Here is a 12294-nt window from a genome sequence, read left to right on the forward strand (position 1 = left end):
GAAACACAATTTCCCCCTTCTCTCACTTCAGTGTGATAGTTAGAGATTTTTTAGGTTTTGAAAGATTAATTTATAATTGGCTTAAAATTGAATAAGGAATTTGGCCATGATAATGCATGTGTTTACCTAAGTGTGGCAGGAAAATACAGTGACAATCCTGTGTGCCAGCAGAGCTCTGTGTGGGAAGGCTCAGGGATGGAGGTTAAGAGGAGCATCAGCAGCAGTGGAGAGGAGATGAGGCAGGGGGGTTTGTCATGGGGTATTCTGAAGAAGCTGGAAATACTCTGGAGTGAGAAAGGAGGCTGGAAAGTTCACTCTGCTCTGCCTGCTAGTATGGAGTCTGTTCTTGGAACTACAGGAGAGCTTGTGCTCAGCTGAATATATTTTACAGGCAGAATATAAAAGTGTGCAAGGACTGGGAGAATGTCTGTGTGAAGGAGAAAGCCTCTGCAACATCAAGAGTTGGAAGATTCTTTGCGTTTTTGTGTAAAGACAGAACAGGCCTCTTCTCATTCTGCCCTGGTCTGTGTTCAAAGGAAGGGATGTGTTCAACTTATCATTGAGGTTTGCTAATGACAAATCTCAGTGAGTGCCAGCTCTGCTGTAAGAACAGGTTGGGCTTCTGGGAGATACATGAAATTAAAAGAGATTGTGTCTCCCAGAAGCTGATAACCCAGAGCACAGTGTGTAAACACAAAACTGGGAGATGATAAAGCACTCACAAATAACTCTGCAGGTTGAGACTGGCGGAAATGAAGCTCGGAGGGGAGTTATTTAAAGTACCAGCCAGGTCCATTCAGCCTCCCAGCAGAGCTGTACATGGTAAATATTGGTGGGCAAAAGAAATGCGAAGGGCAGAGCTGGAGCCACGTTCCTGGTGCTCAGGACCAGCACTAGTGGAGGAGCTTGGGGAATACCTGTCTGTGAGGAGCAGGTGCAGGGAGCTATTGGCTTTGATGCCAAGGAAGTTTGACATGGGGGCATAGGAAGGAAATTTGGTGCCTGTCATTCTGTTCTGCCAGACAGTGGTGCTTCCATGGGCTTATCAGGATTGCGTTTCCTTGGGATAGCAGGAGTGTGATGAGGAATAAGGGGCACCACTGGCACCACTGGAAATGTCGCTGCTGTGAGTGTGTTTCTTAAACCCTGGCTATGAACTCCCAATGGCCAGAGAAAGTCACAAAAATACTGCAGAGAATCCCTTGACCTGGAAGCATGAGAAGTGAGAGGAGGGCTCAGCAGCACTTCCAGCTGTGTCCAGGTTGGGAAGCCCCCCTGGTTCTCCTCAGCTGAGGATGGGCGCTGTGAGCTCTGAGTGCCCTGGCTGAGCCATGAGCTGGCACAAGCTGTGCCATGGCCAGGACTGGGCTGTACAGACCTGTCCCCATGATCTTCACAGCAAGGGCTCCAGGAGCCACAGGACACCAAGGGGGAAGGTGGGAAAGCAGGCTTTTTGAGCCAGTGTTCTGCTGGGAACAAGGAATGGGTTGTTACTGTCACAGGCTTTGGGCTGAGCCTGGAGGAATGCCAAGTAACCACTCAGAGTTCCAATTTATCTTTAGTTCATCTGAGGATTTGCAGTCCCTCAGTTGTGGAACTTGGTGGTTCAAAGCATCACATGCATGGGGCCCATTATCTAGTGTTTTCTGGTGTGGAAGAGGAGAAGTAATTGGAGTTTGCTTCTATGATTATTTCTGTGACATACAGAGTTGTCCTGTTTTTCCACCAGCCTTAGGGGCTGTTGCTTCATGCTTGGGTAAAGCTGTTCACTAAAAAAAAAAAAATAAAATCCAGTAGCATCTTCCCTAAGCCCCCCTCTCTCCCCAGCCACACTCAGCAGTGTGCTGGTCAAGACATAATCCTGTTCCTTTCCCTGTAGGTGACGACTTCATCAGGAAGTAAGTGCTTCTCGTGTCGTTCGGCTGCAGAGCGAGATAAATGGATGGAGAACCTGCGGCGTGCCGTGCACCCCAACAAGGTAGGGCTGGGAGGAACTGCCTCTGCTCTAGTTCAGTTCCTCGTTATTCCATTTTATAGCCCAGTGCATGGGAGCAGCAGGGGATGTATTGTCATTGGAGTGAGTAAGTGCAGCTCTGGGTCAGCCTTTTTCCATATTGCTTTCTTCCACAATTATATTTACAGACAAGCGCCAGTTATTCCTTCCCCTCTCTTCTCAGCACATGCTGCTTCAGCTCTTGCTAAGAATTGATCAGAGCTGATGAATCTTCAGTGTTGCTGTTACTGATCGTCCTTGCCACATCCACAGGACTGTCACCTCCCAGAAGCAGTGGGACAGATGTCAGGTAGCTGCCAGCAAAGTCACAAGGCTGAACAGTCTGAGGAGTTCACGTGTCAGCTCCTGACACAGCTCCTGCTTTAGTGATGGAGGAGCTCAGATGTCCATTTTCAGAGGTGACAGTGGAATGTAGCTTTCCCTTCTCCAGCCAATCGAGGTGCAAAGACTTCTCCTGGGATTTACAGGAACAAATCCTTCTCCTCACTAGAACACAGGGACACCCAAAATGCATTTTTATGGCCGACTAAGACTATGGCCCACTAAGTACATCCTAAAATAAAACATACAGCTGCTTCTTCCCTGCTGTGCTGGAGTTGGCTGCAAAGATTGGATTAATGCAGGATTCCACAGCTGATGAGCTCAACCAAGTCTTCTTCTGCAGGTCAGAGAAGACACAAATGATGGGATCCTGTGAACTCCTGGCTGTGCACAGTAATTCAGTCCAGGCCTGGTGGGTTCTGAAGGGGCCCTCAGTCTCAGAGTTTGTTCCCAGCACAGTGCCAAATGTCAGAATAAAAGATTTCCTGTAATATCAGAGTGTGAGCAGTGGAGGGGAGAGGTGGCCTTCTGCCTCTGGCAGCATGTTCCTCTAGTGAAGTTCAGTTGCTCCAGTACTTTCCAGGGCTTTTCCTGGTGATCCTGACCTGAGTGGGCTGTGTAAGGTTAGTGTGGTCACAGTTAGCATGAGAGAACCCCTGGGAATGCAAGCTGGGGCTGGGCATGTACTATGGCTTCAAGGTGCAGTGTGGAGTGGAAATCCATTTGGAAGTGTTTCCATCATCTCAAAACCTGCAGTAACTGATGACTGACTTTCCATCTTTGTTTGAGTTCGTAGACAATAAACTCTCAGTATCCAGCTTGATATTTCTGTCAGGAATTCAGTGTTCTTGTGCAGTTCCTGTGTGTACTTCCTGAACCTACAGTACCCCATTGTGGACTTCCAGCAGAAGTGTTCCTGCCCAGACTCCTGGGCTAAGCAGAGTAAGCCGTGGCTGCTGTTTCAGTGAGGGGTTTCCAAACAAAACAGGGTTTGCAGAATCCCAGCAGTGGTGCAGCTGCCAGTGCTTTATCTTTGGAGTCACTCCTGCAGCAAATACCCCTGGATGTTCTTCCAGGATGAGGTCAGCATCACGAGGGAGCTCTGAAAGATCCACAGTATTCTTGGCTCTGTTACTGCTTAAAATATATCCAAGGCAGATTTCTGTCTCTGAATTATCATGATTCTCCATGGGACGCCCTCTCCTATGATTCCTCTCAGTGTTTAACTTGGGTGCTCTGGACTTCTGCCCTAAAATATGGTGAGGTTTTACAGGTTTTTCCCTGCCTTTTGTGGTGGCATTCCCACGTGGATGAGGTGATCCCTGGGTCCCTTTCAGGTCCCTTTGTATTGCTGTGTTACAGGAAATATCATGAACTTAGTACTGCTGTAAAGTAGCTCTGCTGAAAATAGAGGAGGCTGTGAGATACCTGTGACAGCTTCTGCTTTGCACAAACCATTCAGGACCAGTGAGGTTCTTTTGTATTCTTCAGGGGCCCTCTTGGCAGGGAATGGGAAATGGTACATTTATGATTTGGAGGGATTTTATCTTCCTTGTTCCTTATATTAATTGGCACCAACAGACATGGAGAGCACGATGATATTTTGGAAAATTAACATAAGTAGTGTTATTATGCAAATTCTTGAGAGCCAGTATTTCCTTAAAATAAAGTGTAATTAAGCCTCCGCTCATTTAGCACATCCGAAATAATTAATTCATATCTTCAGTTTTGTTCTTGCCTTTGTGGGGTTTTTTATTGACCTTTTTTTCTTTGCATCTTTTTTTCAGGACAACAGCAGAAGGGTAGAGAATATGTTAAAGTTATGGATTATTGAAGCCAAGGACCTGCCAGCTAAGAAAAAGTACTTGTGTGAATTATGCCTGGATGACGTTCTTTATGCACGAACTACCTGTAAATTGAAAACTGATAATGTCTTTTGGGGGGAGCACTTTGAATTTAATAACCTCCCATCTCTCAAAAACATTACTGTGCACTTATACAAAGAGACTGACAAGAAGAAGAAGAAGGACAAGACCAACTTCATTGGGCAGGTGAACATCCCCGTGAGCTCGGTGACGGGCCGGCAGTTTGTGGAGAAATGGTACCCAGTGGTGAGCCCCAACCCTGGCAAGGGCAAGTCCCCAGGGCCCATGATCCGCATCAAGTCCCGCTACCAGAGCATGAGCATCCTCCCCATGGAGATGTACAAGGAGTTTGCTGAGTACATCACCAACAATTACATGGTGCTGTGCTCGGTGCTGGAGCCCTCGCTGAGCGTGAAGAACAAGGAGGAGATGGCGTCGGCGCTGGTGCACATCCTGCAGAGCACGGGCAAGGCCAAGGTAGGACCCCCTGCCACCTGTAGTGTTCCCCCAGACACCATCAGAGCAGACTCTGGGGTGGGGTTTGGTTGAGAAAACTCGTCAGTTGGGCTTTGGGTCATCGTTAATGTGCTCTGGTTTTCTTTTGATTGCAAACAAGTTGGTAGCACACACAGCACGAGTTGCCTAATTAGCAGAGAGGTTGGTGGGACCACAAGACCCCAGCTGAGCCACTTTCCTTCACTTTTCTTCTGGAGGCTCAGGGGCCAGGCCCTTGCTGTATAAACAGGCACAGTTGTGAAAGTAAGCAAGAAGGCAGTTTTCCAGGTTGGAATGTAAGCAGTGCTGGCCTGAGCTGTGCACCCTCTGTGTGCTGGGTGTTCCTGGGTTCCATGCTCTGCTCCCTCTGGGCTGAGCACCCTGCGCAGTGGAGCTGAACAGGAGGGAGCAGCCTCTCCAGAATTCCAGACCAAAGTGCCTGCAGGCATGCATGTCTGGATCAGCTCTTGGTCGTCAGGGTCTGCCCTACTGCTTTTGGAAGGGGGTCCCAGGATACTTCCATGGCAGTGCTCATTGGAGGTTGATGCCACCAACTTGCACATGGTGGAAGTTCAGCCTTTGTGGACCACTTTGAGCTTCCTTCCTGGTTGGGAATGCACTGCCAGGTCTGGGGAAGAAGCAGGGCAGGAGGAGGCAGAGACTGGGAGTTACTCCTGGTTGTGATCCATGAGGGAGCAAGGAGGGTGGGCAGAGCTGGAATGCCGTTCCTAGCTGAGGTCCCCAGCACACAGGGCAGGGAGTGACCCCTGCTGCAGAGCATCCTCCATTCCTGTGACCTGGCACAGCCACAGCAGGCAGTGCCCATGTCGGGGCTGCAGGAGTTAAAGCATCACTGTTGTTCTGTGACCATCTCCCTGCACTTTGCCAGGGAGAGCTGGGGAAGGGCAAGATGTCCAAAGCTTTTGCAGTGCTGAGGAGACGTGAGCTCCTCACCTGAGGGGCAGTCACAAGGCTCTGCTTCCTTGGCAGCTGCCGCTGCTGCCGGGCCCGTGGCCGGGCTCGTGGATTAGGCTGAGTTACCATCTGTCAGACAGAGAAGTGCCTTGGCTTCCTGATCTAGTTCAAGGCAGGCAAAGCTCGCTGAGAGGATTGGGAGTTGGGGGCCTGCTGCTCCAGCACCAGAGAAAATAGCCCTGTTAAAGCCTCCTGATCCCAGGAGTGCAGGGAGGGACCTGTGGGGAGTAAGGCTGTGGCTCCTCTGTAAGAGCTGTGCTTGGTGTCTCTGCTCACTCCTTGCTCCAGGGCTCCAGAGCTGTCAGCCCGTGGTTCCTGGGCACAGCCCAGCCTCGTGCTGGCACCAGGAACTCTGCTGCCCCTCTCTGTGGCTCCTGCAGCTTTAATGCCAGAGCTTTGTGGGAATAACATTCCCATGGAAGACCCTGTCCACAGTTTACACGCTTCTGGTGCAAAAGGCTTCAGGTGTCATCCCAGTCTTAATCACCATGGATCATGTGTGGGCATGGCTGAGAGTGGTTGTCACTGCTCCAACCTTTTTCCTCTGCCTCTCAGTACTGGAGAGGCTCCAGAGGGAGCAAGTGTGTTTCCAGACATGTGTCTGCATCAGTGCTTGAGATCCCAGAGGCTTTACACAGGGGACCCAGCAAACAGTAAACAGACTTGATGACTTTTCCCCTAAAATGGAGCTTCTGCTTTAGCTGCCTGTCATCTGCCATCAGCATTAGCGCAGGGTTTGGGGAGCTGTCAGAGCAACAGGAGTTATTGGAGCATGGGAACCAGGTGCTGCATCCTGGGCTGGACAAGCAGGGAGTGGGAAAAGCAGCAGAAAGGTAGAAAAATAATGAATGAGATAAGAAAGCACCCTCTCAGCCCTGCTTGGGGTATGTGAGTGCACCCCAGTACCCCTCAGGACAGTTCCCCGTGGCTGCCCCCACACCCTGACCCCTGAGTGAGGGGCAGCAGGGCAGGGACTTCCCCTTCTCCAGGCCTCTGTTCCCTGGTGTCTCTCAGAAGCTTTCCCGGGCTAGAGGTGGGTTCCTCATCCTTGTGCATCACCAGGAGCCTTCCCAGTGAGCCCTTCAAAATCCCCCCTGCCCTGCGGCCGTGGCCGTGGCAGCCACTGATGGATTTCTCTGATGAAGGGGTTTTGTGGCTCTTGGCTGCTGTAGCTGGGCTGAAGCAGCAGTTACGGTCAGACTGTGACACGAGTGTCCAGTAGATTATCTTGGAATACTCGTTAGCAGCTAATTGCTGTTGGGCTGTTTCAGGCAGTGTTTTCCTGCAGCGATTTGCTGTAAATACGGGGTAATCCCTTAATGAGGCCGGGATGGGGCCGTGTGTCGGGGCAGGAGAGGTGCCATGGGAGGGGTGTGGTGGTGCCACGTGCCAGACACAGCAAGGTCCCAGCCACCAGTGTCCCTGGGGAGGCAGGGCCATCCCTACCCACAGACACCGAGGGACACCCTGCCAGCCAGGTGTGGTTACCTGGAGCTGCTAACACCCAGAGTCCCTCCTGCTAGGAGGGCAGGAACACCTGGGGCTGCAGGTGGAAGGGGGACCAGGGCTGTAGCTGAATTTTTTTCCCTAAATCTCTGCTTCTTCCTGGGCTTTAACGTATCGCAATAGCTTAAAAAGTGGAGCATGAAAGGAGAGCCCCCTCTGGAGTCAGAGTCCGTGCTTCCCTTGATCTCTGTGTGGGAAACGGAAGAACTTCATCCCTGCAGTGCTGGGTTGGTGTGCACGGGGCACGCCTGGAAAGCCCTGAGCAGCTGCCAGGGCAGTGGGTGGAGGGGAGGGGAAGAGGGTTTTGATAAGGTTCTGAGTGCAGGCACTCAGGGAGGGAGGGAGGGAGCTGCTCCAGCCCGCTGGAAAGTCTGACAGACATCCATCAGTTCTTGGCACACACAGATGTCCCGTCTCTTATGGCAAGAAAGGCTGAGAGAGGGATATTTTGTGGTTGAAGCAGAGATGTGGCCTCTCAGCTCGGTCCTTCGCTTGTCACCTGTTTTTACCTTCCTAGTGAGAGCACTGATGCCGTGTTTGTTCCCTGTAAGGATGTGGAGATGCCCAACGGTTTTCACGTGTTTTGCAGCTCTCAGACACAAAGACTTAAAGCAGTTCTGCTGCCAGGGTTGGAGTTATCAGGAGTGCTCAGTTCTGCCTTACAGGGCTTGGTGTGGCCCCTGTGATGTGGTTGTGGGTAGGTGGCTGCATCCTTCCCAAAGGACTTCTGATGCTTCCAGAATACTTCCCATGCTTAGATTTGTTTCAGGGCTGTCTTAGAGCTCCCAGAGCTCAGTTCATGACCATAAATATACAAAAAACTTCTCTAGTCCAGAGCACTGGTAGATCAAACCCAGCATTAGACAAAGCTCTAACTAACCAGCTGCTCACTGGAAATAAATATTTATGGTGTTGGGAATGGAGTGAGGAATAAACATGTATCCCTGTTTGTTTGTGCTGCAAGGATGTGCCTCAGCTGAGCAGATGGAGCTGCTCCCCCCGTGTGGATCTGCTGGAACCCCACGTTCCAGTGGCAGAGCCAGGGCTGGGTCAGGGCTCTGGCACCTGCAGACTCCACACTGAAAAGGGCTGAAAAGTGACTGCTGGGCTCAGGCAGGGACATGAGACGTCACTCAGTGTGTTAGTGTTGTGTCCCTCAGGTTTGCTTGTTTCCCTGAGCAAGGTGATGGATATAGATTGCTGTGAGTTAACCCTGACATTGCCATTCACTACCTTTTCCCAAGGAGAATTAGAAAAGGTCAAAAGTGCCGTGGGATGAGTTCCAGGGTTCGAAGGAGGGAACATCACTCTGTTTCCTGGCAGAGAAGTGTCTGGAGCAGATCCTCAAAGGAGCTGTGATGGAAGAGTCGAGAACTTGGGGCTGGGCTCCTTAGTTTCACACCATCTGTCCAGGACCCAGCTGCTGCCCCTCTGCCGCTCCCCTTTCTCTCCTCCTCAGCCTCCTGTGCCGCAGTTCCCTCCCCCGTGGGTGTGTCCCAGTGCTCCTGCACCTGAAACCTACCGACCACTGGTGTTTTTCACCTTTGCATAAGGGCCTAGCTGGACTCTGAGCTAGTCTTTGAAATAAGCAATAATCTTATTACCTTTATCAATTCAATCCTCTTAAGGTTAAGTCAATCCTATTAATCAGGCTTGTGATTTGGAGAACCTTATTATTTCAAAGTCAATCTGCCCATCAGTCAGTTACAATTCCAGGAATGACCAGCTGCAGCCCAGAGGGTGTGTGACCACCACGGGGAGTGCAGGGCCGTGGGGCTCCTCAGCTCCTTGGCACCCCACGTGCTCCAGCTCTGGACTCATCCCGGAGAGGCTGGGCTGGGAGGACCTTCCTGGGATGCCAAAGTGCAGAATCCTCCCTGCATTTGGACAGGACACATCACACAAGACTTGTGTTGCTCGTTGGCTCCCTTGGCAGTGCTCCTGCTCCCACCACAGCCCTGCCAGGCACCCAGCTGCCTTCATCCTCCTGCCTCCGGGGCTCAGCAGCTGGAGGGCAAGCGCTGCCAGTGCCACCCCCCAGGCACAGGGACCAGCACTTGGACCCCCTCGGGACTGGGGCTGCCACTCCTGCCTGCATTGGGAGGAGCTGGTTGGAATAGCACAGGCTGGTTTATGTGCAAAGGGGAGACCAGTGCAGCCTTGTGCTGTCATGCTCTGAATTTATTTATTTATGAATTGCTCTTCTTTATCAGCATATGTGCAGTGGCTGGGGTCACACAGGTTCAGATTCGTCCAGTCTGAAGCAAAAAGCCTTAAAATAAACATGGGAACAAGCCTGAAGAACACTGCCACAGCCCTTAATTTTGACTGTAGACCTCTTCCTTCCCCTCTCAACTCTGATGTAATGAAATAAAGCATCTTATTTTCTTCCATTGCCAGGGGCCCTAACTGAAAACAACCCCCTGCTGATCTCTGCTGCTCAGAAACAGGGAGTTTTATTGGCTTTAGTTATTGCATTTTATTCAGGACCTTGTATGTGGGTGAGTGAGGCCCCCGGAGGGATTCCACAAGTATTTGCATTCCATTTGTGTCTTCTGAGTGCTGGCTGCTGGAGTACTTAAGGCAGAGATAGCAGAAGTGTGATCCAGAGCTGATGTGGCTTTTCTGTGGAGGGAAGAAGTGAAGGTCTGGCCAGTGGCAGGGCCAGGGATGGCAGGATGTCATGGGAAGTGACCTGCAGCCGAGGCACCCTTCCCAGGGCTCATGGAGCAGCCCAGAGCAGTCCCTGCAGAGGAACTCGCCCTAGGACACTGCCTGGGGGAATTCTGACCCCTGACACATCCCAGGGCCAGCTCCTACAGCCTGGCTGGACGGCTCTGCAGCCCAGACCTGCAGGGACAGGGAGGATCCTGGGTGTCCTGGCTCCCCCCTCCTTCCCTGCTCAGTTGTGAGGCCAGATTCGGCAGTGTTACTGCTCAGCTTTGGGTGCTGTGCCATAATGGAATTCTCTGGGACTTTAGCAGCTTTCCTTTCCACTTCAGAGACAAGGGGTCCTTTTCCCAGCTGCTGAGCTGCAGATGCTCCATAGGGAATAATAACAGCAGCAGAGATTTCCAGGGGATCTTTTCTGGCTTTGTGTTGAGTCCTGCCATGGAATCTTGCCTCATTTTATATTCTAGTGAATTCTGTAGATCAGCCCAAGTCACCCAAATTCACATTAACTCTGGCTCCCACTTGGCCCTGGGTTTCCAGGACTCAGCAGCCAGTGCTCAGCTGACAAGAGGGGGAAAAGCAAACACTTGGCTGAGAGATGCTGTAAAACTCAGTGTTCCTGAGATAATTAGTATGTTGGGAAAGTGACAGGAAAGAGAATCAAGCAAAGCCAAGGTCAGCGGCTGCTAATTAAGAATCAGCACCTTGTGTCAGCCTGAGCGGTGGCTTGGAATTGAAACGTACCCTGGGAGAGCCCCGGCAAGATAAAGGTGATAGAGTTACCCAGATAGCAGCTAACGGGATTTGAGCAGGGTTTAAAGTTTCATTCCAGCTTGGCTGATAAAAAGGGCAAAATGAGAGAAAATAGCAGAGGGAGGCACGTGCTTTGTTTCCAGGAGGGATTTTTGCCTCTGCAGCTGCCAGAGCACTGCAGACGTAGCGGGATTTGAGGAAGGGCATCTTCTGGCTAAAGAAATAATAGAAGTGGGGTTTTTTTTTAGCCCAAAGCTCCTCCTCTGGCTTTTTTGGAGGGTCTTGGGGGAAGGTCAAGGCAGTGAGTTGGTCCCAGAGTGTTGTGGGAAGGTGGGAGCACTGGATCCTTGCCTACTGCAGGGATGTCTCCTCCCTTCCTCATGTGCTCTTACACAGGGATGTACCTGCCTGCCCCAGGGTTTGCCTTTGCCTGGGACAGGAGCACAGTGATGAAGGGTCTGTGGATTAAATTATTTGGGCCTCCTGGATTCAGAGAAAGCTGTTTGTTGAACCTTGATTAAACTTTCAATGCAGAGATGTCCGTGTGAGAAATGAAACAGAGCAAGTTGCATCTGGTGCAAAACTCCCATCCAGCCACTGGCAGGGAGTAGGACCTGATGTCCCCTCTTCCCAGTGTGCGTTGGAACAGGCTGGACCATTGCTGCTCTGCTGTGCCAGGGACAGGACCTGGGACACTCTGTGGCAGCCTGGGGTGCTCCTGCTGCCCCTGCGGGAAACAGGCTGTGACCCTCAGGGGGAATGAAGAATTTCTCAGGGAAGGTTATTACTGAGCAGGTGATGTTGTTTTAATGGAAAGGAGTTTAAGAAGGTGCCCTTGGTTGTGGAGGTGAATGAATGTGTGTGTCATCATTTCTCTGTCTCCTACATGGGAGGCAGTCAGAGGGTTAACGTGGGTGATTGCACAGTGCCAGTGCCCTCTTTCCATTGTCACTCAGGTGAGTGGTGACACCTCAGCACCTGGTGCCGTGAGGAGGAGCAGGAGCCGGGCAGAGCTGTTCTGTCCATTAGCAGTGCAGAGAACATGTATCAGCATTAGCAGGTGCCTGGCATTCCTCCTGGATCAGGCCTGGCTGCAGCACACTCGGATCAGTGCGTGCCCAGGAGCTCCTGACCCCCTGCTCAGTGAATGCTGTGGCTGAAGCAGATCTGGAGCTCTCTCTTAAACACTGTTTTTCGTCTGGAATTTGCAGTTGAGGCCAGACTGGTGCAGGGGCAGCTGTCAGGGGCTGCTCCTGCTCACCCCTTCCATTGCTCTGCAGCACAGGGGATTATCACATCCCATGGATTTGGTTGTGTGCACATCAGACCAAGAATGTGCCCAAAATGGGCACTGTCAATGCTGTTTATCTCCATGAATAGGGAGGAAATGGGAAATTTAAGTATCTCAGTGCATATCTAGGGCTTGTGTCTCAGCCATTAACTGGGCACAACTCATGATATTGGAGCATGGCCCTGGTTTGCAGCCAGTGCAGTTGGACACCAAACACAGCCATGTTTAATAGGGGAGAAAAGGTTTTGCCCACAGAATGTGAGGCTGACACGAGAGCAGCCAAAGAGCAGCACGGATGGAGAGGCAGCTGCGGGTCTGGGATGTGTCACTGTTGGGGTGCAAGAGTTGAGGCTCTCCAGAGGTTTATTTCTCCTCGTCTCTGAGGAAGTTTGGGCAGGTGG

General features: G+C 51.3%; 1 protein-coding gene across 8 annotated transcripts in view; it reads left to right on the top strand.

The window, feature by feature from the left end:
• Positions 1-12294, top strand: part of DAB2IP (DAB2 interacting protein) — a 125220-nt gene that overhangs the window by 89851 nt on the left and 23075 nt on the right. For all 8 annotated transcript variants that reach the window (XM_084219813.1, XM_084219817.1, XM_084219811.1 and 5 more), the window contains 2 exons: positions 1880-1978; positions 4123-4677. In XM_084219813.1, the coding sequence (XP_084075939.1) occupies positions 1880-1978; positions 4123-4677 (654 nt within the window). The remainder of the gene's footprint in view (positions 1-1879; positions 1979-4122; positions 4678-12294) is intronic.

The sequence above is a fragment of the Fringilla coelebs genome (genome assembly GCF_963513975.1).
Source record: "Fringilla coelebs genome assembly, chromosome: 21".
NCBI classification, from domain to species: Eukaryota; Metazoa; Chordata; class Aves; order Passeriformes; family Fringillidae; genus Fringilla; species Fringilla coelebs.